At 32.8% G+C, this 21,167-nt stretch overlaps 1 protein-coding gene across 1 annotated transcript in view; it reads left to right on the forward strand.

Annotated features, from left to right (window-relative positions):
* Positions 1 to 608: 608 nt before the first annotated feature.
* The window catches only part of LOC113494916 (substance-K receptor-like), a 41,676-nt gene continuing 21,117 nt past the window's right edge, over positions 609 to 21,167 (forward strand). Inside the window, exons 1-3 of the mRNA XM_026873436.1 lie at positions 609 to 1,586; positions 14,139 to 14,230; positions 14,962 to 15,164. Coding sequence (XP_026729237.1) covers positions 1,576 to 1,586; positions 14,139 to 14,230; positions 14,962 to 15,164 — 306 coding nt within the window. The 5' untranslated portion in view covers positions 609 to 1,575. The remainder of the gene's footprint in view (positions 1,587 to 14,138; positions 14,231 to 14,961; positions 15,165 to 21,167) is intronic.

Below are 21,167 nucleotides of genomic sequence, written 5' to 3' on the forward strand. Positions count from 1 at the left end.
CATTAAAAAGCTACTCAGACTACAAAGGCACACGGTGTTGGTAATGAGATCTAGAATTATTTATTGCATTACTTATGCAGCTTCAAGTTCTAACTGCCAGAAACAAGCTGTAACATCTTGTTCTTACAGCATTTCTGCTCTTTGTATGCACAAAATTGTTTCTAAAAGAAAAAAATTATAAATGAAGAGGGCACGTGCTGTCAAAGTGAAGGTAAACATTTTTCAGTCATACGTGGTACCTAAACTGTTTTTGAAAAAATAGGTTTTCAAAAGTTAAACGGGTTCACGTTAATACCTGTTTGTTTGTTTAAGTTGATTATACAAACTCCATATTTTGTTGTACAGCCAAATTAAATTACTAAGTAATTAAAACTATGAGACAACGGGATATTAAAACATTCAAAACTTCTGTAGAGTAAAGAGATATGATTTGAAAATACAACTACGAAACTCGACATATGTGTAGTCGAATATAAACATGGCAGTCTATTGTTTTTAGAGTATGATTTAAATATAATATTAGCTCGTAGATTGATAAAACTGAAAGCAGCTATGTTAATATTATCAAGTCTAGATATTTTGTTAATTCTCTGATCAGTACTAGCCGCAGTATAGGTACCTGAACCAAAGACTGAAACACGATTTAAGTCGCACTGATCTATTTTCTTGTATTCAAATATGTAGCGCTGTTGCCATTATTATTAGGTGTGCAAATAACTTGGTAGTATAATCATTGTCGGTGCTATCATCGTGTACACGAGCTAATTAATATGTCCACACGGCCAAGTTGACAAATGTTTTCATGAGCCGAGTTGGCCAGGGTAGGTAGGTAGTGTGGCAGAGCGCGCCGCCCGGCAGCCGCGAGCCGCCCACAGCCGCGGCCCATTCGCCTTCGAATGCGCGACCCGGCGCGCCGCTTCCGTCGCGGACTCCTGAAACTTTCCCTCGCGCGGTTTCCCGACGCTACTGTTCAGACGTAAAACTTGTAAATACTTGCACCTAGTAATTTGTGACGCAATTAATTAAAATACAATCATAAATAGCTTAAAGTACCTGTGTGTGATTAAAAGTGATACTTTTTAACTATCTTCTCATGTGTATTTAGGTATAATTAATAAATCAATTAAAAGTTTAAATTTTCTTACAACTTATGTGAGATTTTAATTAAGTAATAAGATTATAAAAGTGATAATACATCCATATATTATATGAAGAACAGTGGTGTGATGAGAAGAGATATGTGAAAATAAATATGCGGTATTGTGTTATGTGAACAGAGTACAAACATGTCATTCAAAGTGAAGCGATTTGAAACATATTTACAAAGTTTACAGAAGTAATTTCTACGTGAAGGTTAAAAAATCTGTAAGTGCGCAATGTCAACTTTGGGAGCGGGGACAAGCGTGCTAATCGTTCTGCAAACATGCTGAAGAGCGTCGTGCTGTGCACTCGCTGCGTGTCGTGTGTGTTAGCACAGTGAGCTCGGGAGGCCTTTGTGAACAGAGGAACGAACAAAGAAAACTGTTATCACCAGCCGCCACCCTGCTGCACCTCGTGGTGTCGTCATTCATCGCCATGGACGCAAGGCAAGTCCTTACACCAACATACAAATTTACTCTATAATAAATAAAACTTTATCTTAACAATCAAAGTTATTTCATTCTCCAGAAATTTGGATTTTACTTTTGTATCAATAATAAATCTATAGCTTTAAGTCTGAGTGTAATAAAAGAGCGAAACAAACAAATATTCCGTGACGTAGTTCCAAACATTTGAAAATATTCTAATCGAGAAAAAAAATGTTGTCGTTCAGCATTTGTTTGGTAAATAATTTGAACAATTTAAATTAAGTTTGACCAGATACATGGACGAACAAGGTTTCACATATATGGAATAGAATTTTATCAAGAACTGCAAGTGCTGACGGTCACGTATTATTATAAAATTTTAATAATAATGTTTTTAATAAAATAACCAATGAATTCCTAATCCACGCAGCGGTTTACCTACGTGACACGTTATTTCATAAAAATAGTCTAAGTTAGTACCATAAATTGATCTAGAAATTACGTAAAAAACTATTGATTTAAACGAATAATAAGGGCAAAGAAATGAAAAAAACAGAGCAATATTTATCTAACAAATTGATCAAATATTTTTATAAGTAGGCAGGGTAATGCTTGCGGACGATTATAATTCATTTTTATTTACTTTAATAATCTTTTTGGGTTACATTGTATGAGATCTCGATAAATGTAAGGCGGTAAAGTTTCAGGTATAATCTAAACTAAACACAACTAAGCAGTTTGTTGACTCAAATATCTAGGGACTTTGTGAAACAAGTTTAATAAGTGCCTTAAATAGAATCGTTGAAGTATTGAACAATTAAAATCGAAGGCTTAAAATAGACAAATAATGAAACATTCTCAATTGTGTGGGTGTCGGTAACTGTGTGTTGACTTTAGATGTTAACTAATTCTAAAAGAGGCCTCTTGTAAGTCGATAACATCTATTACATGAATAACACAACATTCGCTAAGCACTTTTTAAATTACATTAACATTATAGCGCAATACTCTCAATAGGTGATTGGATAATCTACGGTGTATTTGGAAACATTTTTTGTAAAGCTTAGTAGTAACATTAACGTCATGATAAGGTTATTTTACGAGAGCACAGTAATAAGGTGCACAAAAGGCTGACTTGAGATTCGCAAACCTTCGTATTTATAAGTATAGTGGTATGCTTCGACGATTCTTCAAAAAAAATAGTAGATACTTTTTTTAACGATTTTTAGTCATTCTATACAAAATTGACACCACATTAATTGTATCGGAGAATAGGATCTTTTGTTTCCAATTGTTGACTATTGTTTTCTAAAAGTTTTTTTCAGTGCGAATAAACTTTTTGTTTTAAAAGACTATGGGACAAAGCACGAGAATAATGACGATAATTCCAACACTACGAATCAGATCTCTATACAGCTAAGTTAACTAACTTCCTTATTGACATGACGTGACAAATCTAACTGGTGATCTAACTAAACGGCTTTAGTATCGATTTGCGTTAACGATTTCAGTGCCAACTCAGATCTCGGATAGAAATATTGACGAATCAACAAACAACGAATGTATTAAAACTTATCCATTTAAAACCTTTGATACAGTTTAACGACTTTTTAAAAACGTAATTGTATACGTGAATAGTGTGTTGTGGGTTTACATTCCGTTAGTACGTTTACTGCCAAGATAAGTTAGGTACCAGTATCTGTAACATATTCAGTCAGTACATATCTAGTCTATACCTAGCCTTAGCAGGTATTGTACCTATGCCAATGCTACATCTGACATGTTCTCGAAACTATGTGCATGGATCGAGAATGTAGCTTGACATGAATGATTGATTTTCAGTTTCTTGTTAGCACGAATTCTAACTAAAAGCATAAGAAAAATTTACGGTCAGGTCAGATTTGTGTAGTAAGGGTTCTCTACCATTTTTAATAAAAGCGGCAAAACATCGTATAGGAGCTTTTTAAATATTTATTTTATTCTATTTTAAGTTATTTTATTTTTTGTGTTGTTTATGTCTATACAGAATCCTGTAGATATCAAAAAACATATTAATATATATTTACTACAAAAGTAGGTACATGATCTGTGGAATTTTAAAAAATTATTACGGTTCAAGAAATACAACTTAGTGACAGACGGACAGACAGCAAAGGCTTATCGTAATAAGGCGTATCGGAACTTTAGAAATTAAGGTTTAATGTCAGTTTTAATGTATCTCGTTTCGCACCTTTCGCAATAAGCGAACCGATGAAGGGTTAAAAGTCTCGATAGAAAATAAATCAAGATAAAAAATAAATCAATACTTTTCGAATATCTTGCGCAACAAAATTCTTATAGTTTTTGCTCATATTTTTTCTTTTTTTATACTAGGTTTTATCGTAACCCATGCCAAATATAAAAAGTGCTTGGCTGAATTATCATGGCAAAAATGCGTTAAAACGCAGCCAAAAATGTTGCTTCGCTTTAGCGACTGTTGTCAGACTATTCTTAAAACATAAAAAACAACACGGATTGTCCGTTTTCTTACTTGAAGAAAAATATTACTGTCTTGTGGTATTTCAGTAAAATATTTTGGAGCCAAGTAAAGTAATGACAACTAAAAATTGGGAGTAGGTTGAGACTATACATTACTAGCTATTTCCCGCGACGGCGTCCGCGTGGATTTCAGTTTTGGTCCCCGTTTACGTGAGAATGCCAGGAAAAAGCCTTGACTCCTTCCCTTCCCTTTAAAACCACTTAAAATTAAAATACACAAAACCGCAGTGCTCCGCTACCTGTGTACCAAATTTCATTACAATCGGTTCAGTAGTTTTGACGTGAAAACCAGAGAGGCAGAGAGACCGAGATTTTCGAATTTATAATATTTGTATGGAAGTATGGATTGAAAACATGTTGTTTACAGATTTATGAGCAGATTTGATGATAGGCTGGTCTAAAATCAACAAACAGTACGAAACGGTTCGCGCAAAAAAGATTTGGAATGTGTGTTATTAGACAGTAGGAGTAATAAACGCGTTTTAGTATTTTTATCAGACATCCATCATGCTGTCATCTTTACCAGAAATAGCTTGGTTACCGGATTTTATTCGCACATAGAAAAGATGTGAACCGAAATAAAATAATTATAGTGAATTCTACTAGAACTTAACTCATTGTAAATAAATTATTGTTTTCATTAGCCGACTTTTAGGAGCAACTGTTTTTTTTTCATTGAAAAGTTAGTGACCCTAACGCATATTTTATCCATAATTAAGGTGAATTAGTTATACCACAGCGAGAGCCTAAAATATTCTATGGTACTACGGAATAAAAGCTGTCATCACTTATAAGAAATACTAATTATACAGAAGTATTCATTATCCCATACAAAAACGAATAGAGTGCAGAGGCATAAATATTCATAGCCTAGGATATACATACGCTACGTTTAAGGGGTCACAGTTTCTAGCCAACAAAAACTAAACCAATACCTATTGGTTTTCTAAAAATTATTCGTTATTTTACTAGTTTATAAATATAGTAAAGACGAATAAAATGTTGAGAAAATACCACTTGCATTTTAACGATTAAACTGAAAAGGATTCAGTTTCACGCACATTTTCAGGTTTTAAGTCAAATTTTCGAGTCAGACCACTCTATGTTTCACGAGATTAACGATGATATTAAATACGCCTTTATAGTAGACTCCTTGTAAGCTTAAAATAAACAAAAGGCACGCGTGAACTGTTGCTGTTTCTATTCAATCTCGTTGCGTGAGGAACTGTGATTAAGGACCCTTTAGTTAATGCGGTTTCTACAGCAGAGTGCCAGTAGCCAGGAAATCTCTTCATCAGCGTTGTAGCACTAGTTTGGAATGTGTACAGCATAGTTTACATCATTTTCCTTGTAACAACATATTTCCGTAAAACATTGCCTTGAAACTTAGTTCCTACAGTAGTATAGATTTCATCGATCACGTATGTTTTATTTCAGAGTTTCAATGTAATCGTTTAAGCTTTGTTCGAACATTAAATTGGCTTTAACTTTTTTATAATTATAACGTTTTTACTTCAACCTGTCATTGACCTGCCTTCGTTTATTAAATTTTGACTTTTAATCGAATCCTTAAACCACATTTTGAATCATTTATTAGTAGGTACATAGAATAAAATCGTAGAAAAGTGAAATATCTGTTTGTATGTGCGTTTGTGCGCGATGAATTCCGCAACGGCTTATCCCAATCAATAGCGGTTTTCTATGTATTGGGGAAAGATTACCATAAAGTGTATGCACGTTAATGAAATAGTTGGCATATGCTAGTATAATCTATACACGTCATGAAATTTTAAACAACACTTTCGTTTTATACTGTGATTTTAAATGAAGCTTTAAAATTGATTATTGCTTTATGCGATAAATTTATAATCTTGATAAACCCTGACGTGTGAAAAAATCTTATTTGAAACATATTTTATCTGAAACTTTTTCCCTCTCACGATACCATCAGCTTTTAAGTTAATTATGTTCACGTTTCAGCCATGACAGCCATGTTGGACTTGAAAAAATTTTCTTGTGTACCTCCCAAAAAAACATTTGTGATATAATTAAATGCAGCTTAAAACACTTTCGGAAGTAGGTACTTTAATTATATAATGTGTTAAAACAATTATTGTAATTTAAATACTTCTATTGTTTAATGTTATTTTTTGGTTTCCGTATTCAAAGGGTACAAACTTACTAATACAACTTAGTAATAAGGCTCCGATGTCTGTCCGTCTGTCCGCCCCCTGTCACGTGAACCGTGGTAGCTGGACAATTGTTATTTTGATAGATGGTGTATTTCTGTAGCCGCTAAAACAAGAAATAAAAAGTGGCACAAAGAAATCGTAGGGGGTTCCAAATATCAGTTCTTGAAAAGCGCCCCACGCTTTTTTCACAATAATAATTATTTAAAAATAAATTAACAAACAATTAATATTATTTTTGTAAAAAAGTGTGGGGCGCTTCTTTAGAACTGATATATGGAGACACCACGCTTTTTTATAAAAGCGTGTTTTTTAGTTTTTTGAACTATTTTTTTTTATTATTCAAATCTTTAGATTATCTGTATAAAACATTTAGTGTTGTGTGTCCGCCTTGCCCATGAATAAATAATTTTATTATTACGTTTATGAAAATTAGTATTTATTTTATGTTACAAGTAATTTTTAAAATTTGACTGGATTATATTTATATAAATACATTCCAAAATAAATGAGCGAGAAACTGAATTATAGATAAAGTGGCTCTGTTAATTGATGTGTGGCGATGTTCGGATGTTTCACACACGCGAGATTCTAGTCGTTTCATCCGATTAAAGTGCGGTTAGCTTCAGTTCAGGCATGCGACCTAGCTGCTGTAATACGGCCGGATCTGAGAGCCGAATACTGCGAACCTGCTCAATATTAATCGCTCAATCCAATTCTAATGTTCCTGTAAAATATGATCCTAATATTTAGATATAAGTATTAGTTGCGAATTTTCGTTATTATTGCAAACATAAATATTGATTTCAAATTCGAATTAGGTTTTCTTGTGACATTTTGGACCTGACAACCATCCATCAATTTTAACGTTTTGAAAGTTTGAAGGCTTACTTGAGATAAAACTTTTTGATTTGTTTTTACTGACGTAGTGGGTACTCAAAATAAGTAACATATTTCGGATTTAATCATTTGTTGGGCTTTTATTTTGTGACGTCAGACAACTTTTATCACAAGCATCAATACAGGTGGTAAAGCTAATAATACCAACTTGTTATCAGCTTTAACCATTACGCTGATTATATGAGTATAGTTCGTGCCATAATTACGAATAGTTTGTGCTGATTAAAAGATCGTAATCGAAAAATGGTCTATTATAACTTATTATATTGATTTATGTATGTATATTGTGTTTGTGTGTATTGCTGCATAATTTGGTACAAAATATAAAATTGAGCATAGTTTATTTTAAAAGTACTAACTAAAATTATCTGTTTATGTAAACAAAGTTAATTCGATTATTAGGTATAAACGTGCGTGGAAATGTATGTGAACGGGAGTCTTATTTTTATATTCCGCAGATTTTGATAGTTTAAGATCTTAATATCGATGATAAAAGAAAAATAAACAGTGAAAGGTGTTCATTAACTGAAGTTGTAATGTTTCTTCCGCTGTGTGAGTCTTCATCGGGGTGCGCCTTTGTCGTTCACAAATATAGGGCATGTTCGAGCAAATTTAATGCTTTTAAACGATCTACTGGAAATAGAATTTTATTACTCGGAATGTTTTTTGCTTTATGAACTAATCGGGGATTCAACATGCAGATGCAAAACAAACAAAGATTCTATTTTTGTAATGAAACTATTTGCTCTTTTTTAAGTTGATGCTGATATAAAAAATGACGATGTTCGACAAAGTATTTTTAAATATGACTTTTTACGGACACTAAACATACAGATAGTTGGTTTTATTATTTGTTTTATGTTTGGAAATCACACAAATTATTTATGTTTACTTGTTTTTTTTTTAATAGTAGATTCAATGAACAGAATTCTAGAAGTAAAGTATAAAAGTTAATGGTTTATTCAACGTGACAGATATAAAATGCGTGTTTTAATTTATCACAAATATCCTTACAAAATTACTATCAGCTCGTTAAAGAGACATAAACAGAAAAATAAAGTAGGAAGTAGTTCAAATAAAAGAGGTCTTAGTAACTAGAACAAATGTCGTTTGAAAGTATTTTCACATTGTCTTAATTATTTTTCTTATTTACTCATGAAAAAAGGTTTATAGTAAAAAATTAAGGACTTTGGCAAGATTTCTTTTTATGACTCATTAAATCTTGACTTGTTGCGATAGGTCAACATCAAAATGTTTCCCTTTTGTTTCCGTTTTTCCTTCTTTTGTTTTTGTTATTCCAAATTAAGTTTGGAGCTTTGTTTTGAGTTTAATTTTGCTAAAACCAAAAAATGGTTGGATAAAACATTTTAGCTGATTAGAGTGTCTAATTTGTGTGATCGAATCTATTTATATATTCCTGGCATTATAGGTATTGAATAATTGTTTTTTACAGAATTATCTTTTCAAATATACTCGCACAAAAATGTTAACAATGTGATTTAGTACAAACGGTGTGGTTTGGTGTCTCTTTAAGATATTAAAAACAAAATAATTACCTCTAAGATTCAGTTTAACATCAACTCGGAAAAACCGTTTAAACTTCTGAGCAGGTTTATGTCCCTTATTTGTAAAGTCATTAAATCAAACAAACAACAACTCACAAAAAGAAAATAAAAAGTAACCTCATTTCGCATTTCTGTAAAATTACTTTAAAAACTGTCGCTAGAAACAAGAAGAAATAAGGAATCACAAATATTTTTTTCATTCAATTATACGTAGAAAGACTTTTATGAAACAAACAAACATTTTTCACTCAATATCAGGTTTGTGCTACAAAGTAAATAGTGCTTTTCACATTTTAATTAAGACTTCGTTTCATTTTATTTAATGAATACCAATTAAATGAGGAACGAATTTATCAGCATATCGTCCTTATTGACGGCTGATGTCTATGTTTACATAAACTTTTGGACTTAGTATGTAAAGTATTAATTAAAGCGTAGGATTATAGTCTGTTATTGTATTTCTAATATGCGGCTATGTGAGGTGTTAACATTGTGGTGAAAATACGTTTTGGAACGCTGCCATTCCTATATTAAAAGATAAAACGGCAAGCCAAGCCCTTAAGTAATCTTATATCCGCGGGATTGTCCATTACAACTCTTATCACGTTTACGAAAATGCGGACTAACAATGGTTATTAAATTCATTCAATCAAGACGGCGCCAACACTCGAAACAACAATAGGGTTCAGTTTCTGGTAACCCCTGAAAGTAAATAATATTAACAGACCAGCTTAACTTGCGCCCTTTACCGAACAAATTAGAACGTTAATTTTCCAATTATTATGAAAACAGGTTTCAAGTAAAACTTTGTCTAATTTATAAACGTCCACATAAATAATAGTCATATACCTATATAGTTTTATTTTCAACAATATAATTATTTGGTTTCAGAGCTATTATTGTAAGTACGTCTTTCAGCACCACAATGAAACGTAAAACAAAATTGACCTTTGTACAAATGATTAGACAATGTTTCATGAGCATAATATTATTGAACATACAACATTATTATCACCTGCCTGTATCACATGCCCGTCGTAAACAAATATGTGCTCTTAGATTCCATTGTTGTGTTACTTTAACCTGATTAGATGCATGATAAAGGAAATATAAACAACATACGTTTTAGAACTAAACTTTATAAAATTTAATTGTCCTTCTTACATATATTTTTTAAAGAAATATAAAAACTCTTTGCTGGTATTAGATGAAATATTTTTTTTTTCTTTGACCGCTCTTTCAATTGTTTCACTTGTTCTTTATTTAACGTATAATTGTTAAGTCCCTGTATACTATAGAAGTTACGAAAAAAAAAGTTTGGTTTCTGTTGGGAGAATTTCAATCAGAGAGAGAATATGGAACAGTTAGGATTTACGAACTTACACAGTTTCGGATCTAAATCGTATTGCCGTCCCGGTAATCTGTTTGGACGTTTTACCGGATCTGAACGAAAACCGAACCGAATTGATCAGAACGCAAAATAAACAAAATCGATCTGTACCAAATCATAATACTTCAATTTGTTTTATTGTTTATTCTCGTTCAATTTATTGTAATACCACCACACCACACACAATCACGGGTCACCCTACTCGACATCTAAACTCCAAGAATTTCAAGCTGCTCTTGGGATTAACAATTAAAGAAAAATATTTTTTCAGTTTAAAGTACATTTTTGTATGCACCCCAGAAAGCATAAATAATTTATGGTTTAACTTTACCAATTTTCTCAAAATATGCAAAACTTTGGAACATCATAATGGTGTCCCAAGAATTGTGCTTCATAACGCAGAGTAGTTACAAACTTGTCGAGTCAAATTGAATGTCAAGTTCTTAATATTCCCTGGGTTAATGTTGCAAACTTAGGTATAACCTGAATTAGGTTCAGGTTAACATCTGTGGTACTAAGTAAGAACTTACAGTAGAGGAAATTTGTCAAATTGTTTCTGTAAGAGTAGTTAGTAAGACACAGACGAATATATAACCAAAAACTTGTACATTCTTTTTCTAATTCAATTTTTTCATCGTTTTAAAATAAAAATAATAATAACAAAACTGCATGTTACCAATCCTGTAATAATCCAAATAAAATGGTATTCAGATTTATTTAAAAAAAAAAGTGAAGAAGTTTAGTGCAGGAGTCGTTTTATTAAAAAAAAATGATTTAAATAATCTGTGTCATTGTGGTACGTTAGGATACTTTCAAATAATTTTAATGAAGAACGTTTGCAGCTATTCTTCATAAAGCACTTTTATTTGGGTACCCGTCTACAAGTATTTTTAGTCTATGGTTATTACCGTAATAATTTCATCTTGATTGATGCACGCCAACAAGCAAGTCGGTAGTCGCCGTTAAAAATAGCACGTTGTATCGTGTGGCTATCAATACACATAAGTGATGATAATCGTACTTTATAACACCTGGTCGGTGTTTCAACATAGTTACCATCACTCTCTTTCAGCTGCAGACAACGACACCGCATTAATCTTCTGAGAAAATAAATTGTGTTGAAATAGATTTTAAATAGTACTGTTAGTTTACTTCGTAAAAAACACTCTATTTGAACTTTTTACACTTACCTTTCTCCGCTATAAAATGTCACTGCATTTCATAGTTGGCATCAATGAATAAGACGCGACGACAACGAATAATGACATTTTGATTCTATAAGTCACGTGACTTGAACTGTAATTTCGAAACATTCGAGTGGTTTATGCTGTATCAATGGTCAATTTAGATTGGGTGTGGGTATGGGAATAAACCGTCAAAAGTCAATCATAAAAAATGGGCTTATTTACCATCTACCATACATTTGTTTGCGTGTAGAGTTCGTTATTGGTAGTGCAAACGCTGTCTCTTTTTAAATTATTTTATATATTTCTAAGTTATAAAAAATGTGAACAGTAAAATGTGAAAACTTTCATCTTGTGTCGACAGGAATTACTGATATTGACCCACATAACTCACTCAAAGTTAGAAGTTATATATGTAGATCTAACAAACGTATATTCGAAGAATATTATTAAAAGAAACCTTTTTACATCTTTAGCACGCTTAAAAGTCGTGCTTGCACAAACAAACACTTGAACATTAATTTGGTACTCACAATATCTGCTTGACCCTCTTGACCGTATATGGAAACGTATTGAGAGATTGCGAACGAAATGTGTATGTATCTATGTGTATGTAAATATCACAAAAGACTTTTTAACCTTTTTTCAAATGTCTTTATTGTTACATTCTTCGGACATTTGTCAAGAAACTGTCAGTATTAGGTTGCAGGCATCATGGTCAAGTTAAGTCAAAAGCTTCTCTTTTCGTAATAAACCTTTTTCATAACAGAACAAATTATATTCTCATTTAATGGACGATTACATTTCATATCGACGCGAGTTCGTTGCAAATAAGACTCTTAATAATACACAAGAAAATAGTCTGTTCTCTCTGAAGTTTATTGCCGAAACGTTCTTTGCTTCTAAATAAAAGAAAGATTCAGTTAAGCCACAAAGGTAACGAACCGCGCTAAAATAAGTTACTTTAAATGTTTATTGTGTTGTACTTTTAATTGGGTTTGTTTTATTTGTAATAAATATCTATTCTGTTGTCATGGTCAAAGGGAAAGTTTTGTGTAACTTAAATTAATGCCTACTATTTGGTCAGATACAAAGGCCTTAATTAATGATTTTGGATTTGGTTCATTAATGCAACAATGATTTATAAATCTGCTTAATAGGCACACAATATTGTACATTACTAGTACTACTACAAGTTATTAATAAATCTCTTGACACGCGAATCATTGAAATTCGTCGAGTTCCGTGAAAATTGAAATTCCATGACGCCTATTTAGAGTATGAGCAGGACGGGTCACGGCCCCTCGGGTTCCATATTGCCAGAACACAAAATTACTTGGAAACCCTTTTACGACATATCCGTTTTCAGGAAAAGTGTCACCTTCACGTAAACGTTTGTGGCATCGCGACTTGAATGCAATAAAATATTAAAAATATAAACCACCCTCCAACAAAAATACACGCGTCTTTACAAAAATAGGAAAATATCGTACATCGTTCTTTTATGAAAGAGAAAACATATTGTAAGGAAATGAAACTTGTTATCTGCGCTGACGAATTTAAAATTTCCGAATCGACTTTTTAAAGAACTAACAAAACACTAACGAACACTTGCAGCTATCGTCATTTAAAACGTGACTCATATGTCTCACACACATAATCTCATAGTTTTTTTTCAGCGAGAAAACGTAATTGGGTTTTCTTTACAGGAAATATCTACTAGCATCTCGGATACAGCCTTATCTTATTACAAGCAATTTATAATCATTTGGCGATAGTTATGTAAACTTTAGTACACTGGAGTGTAGTCACCTCCTAAGGGAACGCTGGTATCATGTTTATATATACTGAACGCTGTTATTTAACCACGATCCGCAAACTCATAAGTAATTTGTTTATCATTAAGCTGATTAATTTTAAATTGCTTTGACGTGTATATTCTTTAGACAAAATAATTATAATACAACAAGTCTGATTTCGGCAACCCTTTGTGTTTTGGATGAAGATTTAGATTAGATAAAGTATTTCGGCAGAATCACTGCCGTTCATTATTGTTTCTTTAATGACGGTTTTGCTCACGTGTATTAATCGGGATTATTCGAGTCCCGACCAACCGCCAACCGCCGCGTCAGCTCATGATTAAGGACTCCAGTTGGATCCGAAACTAGTCGGGCGATCACAATCAATACACGTTTCCCTCCTCGCGAAAGTTATTATAATATATTGCTTAGTTGATCATTAACGTACGACAATCGTGTCTTTGGCCATAAATCTTTCATGAAAACTAAAATTATAATCAAAATAACTCTCATTTTATTATTTCTATATCACTATACTAGATAAACTAACCCTGCATTTAACCTAAGCTACATTTTCAACGAGTAAAAGTAATTTGGAGATTGAATTTGTTATAAAACAAACTTAGAAAGCAATCGCTAAAACATTTGAAGGATTTTGTTTTGGAAAGTTTAAATGCTTTTTATCAAGACTGCAAACGTTTTCGCTTAGTGAAAAAGTTTGAAAATTACCGAATGGCTACGTTGGTTAATTACATACGTGTTTAATATAGGCGCGAAATGGTGCAGCTGACGAAATATTGCACGTTAATGTATTCACACGGTCGTCTAATCGCGTCTAGTGGCCTTTGCGTTGGCATAATGGGTTCACTGTTTAAGCACCATTAATAGTGGTTAGACCAATGAATTGTTAATTATTCGAGTACGACGACATTATATTCATGATACATTGATAATATCGACATCTGTATAATACTATAACGTTTAAATTGTTTAATTTTGTTACAGTACAACAAATTCAACTCAAGATGACGACGCGGATTGGAGGAATCACACGATCGATGAATATATTGTACATAACGGAACAAATGACACCTTCGGTATGTCCCTGAGATACAACTATTATATTATATTTATAAAGGCCTGATAATAGATTCTTTCATCCAATCAATTCCGTTGTCAGCTATAAATTACGAGCGCTTTGATGATCAATCAGGTGTCAACCTTCTCTATTGACAGACGTTCCAATCTCCATGAAATGATACGAAAATTATATCAGAAAGTCGTATTTGGAAACAGTTATTCCCAAAGGGTCTTTAGCGTTGCCTTTTGTGAAATGGGCGACAAAAGCCAACTTGACCTAACTCGTTTGTTATTACAAGACAAGCCAAATTTAACCCGCTTTAAATCTGGTGTTATTACGAATTTATTTTGCGAACTAGTAATAAAAGCTGTGGTTTATAATTTTAATAACTTTGTCTTTGATAGTTTATTCTAAGTCATGAATAATAAATAAAAATACTTGAGCCCAAATTTCACTTTAAACGAAACTGATATTTTTCGACGAAATTATTTCACAAAACGGTACCAGAATCATTAATTATATTAGATTATTTCGGCCGCTTTTTCAGACCTCCCTATCTTTATTAAGCACAAAAAAAATGTTCCCTTCTTAGTTATGACTCTTCTTAAACAATGTGTTTATTGTTATTTACGCACAGGCATTAATTATCGATCTTCCCTTCAATAGCACGCAAGCGTTCTCATTATGAATCAATAGGAGATAATCACGTGATTTATTGTTCTCTAATGACTTTCAATTTTGTTTCAGAAACGTTGTATGACGTACCCACTGGGATGATAGTGTTGCTATCGTTTTTGTATGGCTCAATATCAGTGTTGGCAGTGGTTGGAAATTTCCTTGTGATGTGGGTTGTGGCCACGTCGAGGCGGATGCAGAGCGTCACGAACTGCTACATCGCCAATTTAGCTTTAGCTGACATAGTCATAGGATTATTCGCTGTACCATTTCAGGTAAGTCGATAATTGAATGAACTAGACTCGGAACATTTACGGTGCGTGAGAATTGTTTCAGCAAATATTTGCGTTTGTTATAAGCAAAAAGTAACGACGAATAATAAAAACTAAACTCTTTTGTACGTTCAGCTGTGATTTTGATTTATTACATATTCACATTGAATAGAATGGAACACCAATCATTTGATAACATAAAAGCCTCGCGTAAACCTAGGATTATGCTTCTAATTTATTTTATATCGTGAGCTATATTTTCTTTCATGTTCGTTATATTTTAAATGGGTGCGTAAACAAAACATAATGTTTAAGTATGTACTTATTTAGTGACATTTCAAGGTTCAGATATGACGTCGTTTTATGTTTCCTAAGGATTTATAAACACCCTTCGCTGACTTTATTTTGCGTCATAAAAATATGCCTAAACCTCCTAAACCCATTTGATATCTGAATTGTGTTTAAAAGATGGCTTTAATGGCTCCCTACACTTCTGGACTAGTTTTTTATGCCTTTATTTTATTTTAGGGGTCGTATATTTAGGTGGGCGTTTTTCATAAATATTTTAATGTAGCATAGTTTAATATTTATACTACCTAACATAAAGGTAATATGACATTTGATTCAAATAGCAGCAATAATGTGGAAGTTAATGTTTATTTTGTAACTCACCATTTTATCCTTCATTCGATCCATTTGCGGAATGACCATTTCGACATTATCTGTCACAGTCACGGAATCGATATTTCAATGTTACAAATGTTGACCCACCCTAAGCGATAAAAGTAAGGGAACGATACGATTCATAATATCTTAAGGAAAGTTAATCTGGTATTGGAAGTTTCGGAGAATTGTAAAGACACGCGTTATATTAACACGGCGGACGTTCGTGACGTGAATTTTTATCGTATCTCCCATGAAACTTTTATTGAGAAGATTGGATATATTTTTATGTTGTTACCTACCCCGTGAGTGTATTTACTTGAATACGCATGATCATGCCAAGCCCTCTGTAAATACATCTTCCACTTGTCTTTCTTTGCTTCACTATAGCTTTCAGTTTTCTAAGTAATATCTTTTGTTTGTTTGTGTTTTCTCTGCATTAATTTGACCTCGATTCAGAAACATTTTGTGACAATATATAGAAGTAGGTACTGATAACAGCTGACGTCTTTACTACAATCCGATTTACAGAGCGCCAGTTTTTTTCAGTGACGTATAGAAATTAGTGTGCGTATTTTATCTAATTTTATGATAAGTTCAACTTATTAAAATTAATATTGTACAAAGTACAGTTGCTTAAAAATCTTCGTTAACCAACTTCTGCAAATGACTGTACCCATTGTAGTTAAAATCTAACCTATATGCCTATAAATTATGCATGATTAAAATGTATAAATTGTTTTAACGTGTTTAATCATGTATGAAGCCGGCAATATGTCGGCGCGATTGTGTTAAAATGAAAAGTATGTTTCAGATAAATCAGAAACATTAACTTTATGGAATATTTCACAATACATTAGAACGGTAGGCGGTAAATGCTAAGTGAAATAACATAAACGTAGTCCTATCTGTGATAAGATCATATAGACTTTTATGGACTGGCCAGTATTAGCCGTGAAACGTATTATCGGCTTAACAAAACGCTACAAAACCACATCATGAAATTTCCATGAACCTAGATGTTAGATAAACAAAAACTAAAGTTAAAACACTATTCATAGTAGAATTCCATATATCGTCTTTTTAAGTTTAAAATCGATCGTCGATCAATATTTTGTTTGCTTACATTAACTGTTTTGACATTCGGTGACAATGGAATAAAAATAACTATTACTATGACATTAAGATGTTTGATAAATCAGTGTCTGGGTTGTGTAATTTTATATGTTTTGACTGTTGATGCGCTAATACATAAATCAAAAACATAATTTATCTTTGCCACCTTTCTAGATCGGTCGTAGGATAATAATTAGGTTGGTACTTCGTAGGCGCGAAGTTACTTACTAACTTAATTAAAACTATGACTGTTTTTAAGGGATAGACCTTTGTCCAGTAGAGTGTCAGTAGAGGCTAAAAAAAAACAAAGTCAGCACTACTGTTTCTTACATATCGCCAAGAAACTGATTTATCATTCGAACTATTTTTATTTTAATATTTATGCATGTGATTCGAAAAGTAAACAAAAGAAAAAAAGTTTAGAATGTATCAATTTTTGAAACAAATTTATCATTGATTAACTTTACAATTATACACAGTCCCGGGTTCGATCCCCGGCCGGGTCAATGTAAAAATTCACATTTCTTCATTGTCTCGGGTCTGGGTGTTTGTGGTACCTTCGTTGTATCTGAATTCCATAACACAAGTGCTTTAGCAACTTACTTTGGGTTCAGAACAATGTATACGATGTTGTCCGCATTTATTTTATTTAATCGCGAAAGAAGAAAATAAATTTAACCCTGCTTCGAAATTTAAATGGCTTTTCAAAACACGTGGGCTCACCAATTAATCACTGGTTTCAAAGACAAAAAAAACCTCGGACACTCATGAATTTATATGCCGAGCATCCATCATGAGCGGTATTTGATTACCTTACTGTATTATATTAAGGCTTTTCAAATAAATATGAGCCCTTCCAAATATAATGTAGATATTTTTGTATGTAAAATATAGGGCGCACTTCATTAAAGATAAGACTGAGAAAGGTGATTGACCTTGTCAAGAGTGATAAGCTTCTGAATACGAGTCTTTTAATATTTGTTCATGTTAAGCTGAGATCTGAGGATATGAGCTACCTATAGGTATCCCATTCCCGGTTTTTTTAGAGATATAAATATCCTACAGGTACTTTAATTTGAATTATATTTAGATTTGAAAAGAGTAACACACGTCTGATCTTCCACACAAATTTTACAAGTGAGCATCGTAAAATCAGACAATTCTCAATACAAATAAAAACTGCGTATTGTAAAAAATATTGTGGCCCGTCACCACGTGCATATTAGCCGAACATCACTAACACACTTTATCTCCTGACACCTTTCACAGAATATATCATTAGAGTTTTTTTTAAGGGTACCTTATCTGAACATGAAAGAGTTTTCTTTGTTAGCCGTCCCATCGCGTTGGTATGCCAAGTTCTTACGTCACCAAAACGGCGTCTTTCTCAAATCGAAACTATGACGATGTGTTCAGTCGAGTGGAGAGGCGAGATTTAGCTTTTAGCTGAAAAGGGTTTCAGACTTTCGTAGAAGAGATATTTTGCTAATCTGTGTCTGTGTAGTTATGTTTCTATGATGTCATATTGGCTTGTAAACAACAGCTACAGGTTGTTGTTTTTTTATTAACAAACTATGAAAGAAATAATATAAACACCAGCTACAGTTAATAAGTGAAATTTCATTTTTGAAAGTGACACGTTTCGAGCAATTGTTGTATTTAAATGTTTAGCACAGTTTAGCTCAGGTGAATATAACTTTATTTCATTATTCATAACTAAAACTATGCACCAAGCGGAAATGACTTAATCTACTGCAGTTTGCTAAGACTTATCGGGTTAACAAAGATTATGGAGTTATGTCTTAATGTGTAGAAGATTATTTGTTATACTTTGTAGAAGCTACTTTAAATTAAATAATTGTCTGCAAAAAACCTTAAAATTGTCTTGATTGAATTTAAATTTTTGATATATCACCTATATCTACATTAAAACAGGTACTTATAACATTGTATAAGTCAGTCGCACTCTAAAGTGAAACTCTGCGTAGGTCGTAATTTAACCAGATCGTGAATAGACCGAAATTAGGTAACAAATAATATTACTGAGGTGGTTCCTCAGTTCATACCATTTTCGTCTTGGATTAATAACAATTTAGACTATTATTAACCTATTGTAATTGAAGTGGATCTCATTGAACTGATCGTTTAACATTCTCCTAGTAAAACATAATACAGACGAGGCGTAACAACCAACAGGCAAGTTGCGACTTTATTCCCAAAAGTTAAGGTTACTTTTTCAATGTCTCATTTCCTTTTACGCTCGGCTCATTGTTTTGTGTACTACAGATACTCATGTGATAAAAGTGTCGTGTTTACTGTGTCTGACAAGCTAACATTTGCTCATATAGAATCTGTCGAAATATGAATCATGAAACTCAAACGAATAAAAAATATGGATCTGATACGAAACTCTTTTACTTCATGAATTAGTAAGTTTTGTTTTTTTAGCCGAGTGTTTTTCCCGAGCGAATTTGTAACACTTGTTTGTGTTGGTTGCCATTTTGTTTAAAAAGAATTTAATCCTAAAGGTTGCGTTTTACCCTTTACTTTTACAAGCAGTATTAGACACAGAGTTTAGGGTTATTGTCCTATAGAGCCTCGAAGGGCCGAGGTAGATATGGCTCTCGGTTTGTTTTTTTTTATATTATTTAGCTAATTCTACCTAATGTTATTTAAGTAGCTTGACTAGAATAGCAGACGTTTAAGATTTTAACAGTAAATTGTACTTAAGAATTAACATACATTCCTTATCCATTTGTTATAAAAGCAAATCCTATTAAATCTGGGCCAATTTAATTATCTGTTTTAATTTCGATTTTGTTTTTCAGAAGCTCCTACTGTGAATGTTGTTCGTTACGTAACTTATTACATTTTAAACGAGGTATTTAAACAATAATTTTTATTTTACGATATTATGTCGAGTTTTTAAACGCGTACTCTGTATTAAGTTTATAAATATACTGGTAAACGTATTTCATTAATGCGCTTGTCAGAAAATTTTATTTATAGAATAAGAAAATATCAAGAATTCATTATTCGTTTGTTTTAAATAAAATATAAATTTGTCTTGATGATTATTGTAGCTACAATGAAAAAACGGTATCGCATAACAGGATACACAGTAATTAAATTAAAAGTGGATAATTATGAAGTTGTAAAGAAATACATTACAACATTTTAATAAGAAAACATCCTTATTGCGAGAATCACAAACATTATTTTTTATTATTCGGTAATATTCGTAGAAAGCGGAAGAGTATTTACTTAGATACTTACGTTTTTTAAGGTTGAAAAAACTTTCGTAACGACAACCACTAAGCTAAGTAACTCTGAAAGATTTTATAGCTTGACCCTGTAGGGGCTGTAGGGCCAGTCAAAGCTCTATGGGCCCAACATATCTCTTACATTTGAACACAGGCCTCATAAGCCAGGCCTTCAGGCACTCTTAGAACGCTTAGTACCTGTTACATGGTCCACTGAATTTTTATGGACAATAAATTCTTATCGCGGCGGCCCAGCCTTAACATAACATTTTTTTAAATAGGTATTCCGAAATACGAGAGCCGTTAATTCTACGTGATGCATGTTGCAGTATTTCAATATTTTCGCTCCACTGCAGAATGGTAATCTGATAGGTTCATCAATATTTTACAATTGGAAACCCGTAATCAAGGGTTAATTGAGTTTGCACATTTATTATTCTGCATTTTAATTTAAGCAGTGACGAACGCATGGAGTTATGTAAATTGTAATTAGCTTCTTTAATTAATCTACTTACATATCATCGGCCTAGCCTTTTCCAAACTATGTTGGGGTCGGCTACCAGTCCAACCGGTTTCAGCTGAGTTCCAGTGTTTTACAAGGAGCGACTGCCTATCTGACCTCCTCAACCCAGTTACCTGGGCAACACGACACCCCCTGGTTAGACTGGCTGTCAGACTATTCAAGCTTCTGACTACCTGTAACGACTGTCAAAGATGTAGGCATAACAGCCGGGACCCACAATTTAACGTGCCTTCCGAAACACGGAGGAACTGGCTAAGACAAAGATGGTCACCCATCTACCGACCAACCGTGTCAAGTATAGCTTAACCTGTGATCGAATCACTTATGCGGTTATAACAAAGCCTCCTATAAACGAGCTCCTCATCTAAGCTCATAATCTACTTACATAATAATCAGGTAAATGGGAATTCGTTGAGTTTCGACAAGAGGGTTATCAACCCA

This window comes from Trichoplusia ni, chromosome 6, assembly GCF_003590095.1.
Source record: "Trichoplusia ni isolate ovarian cell line Hi5 chromosome 6, tn1, whole genome shotgun sequence".
NCBI classification, from domain to species: domain Eukaryota; kingdom Metazoa; phylum Arthropoda; class Insecta; order Lepidoptera; family Noctuidae; genus Trichoplusia; species Trichoplusia ni.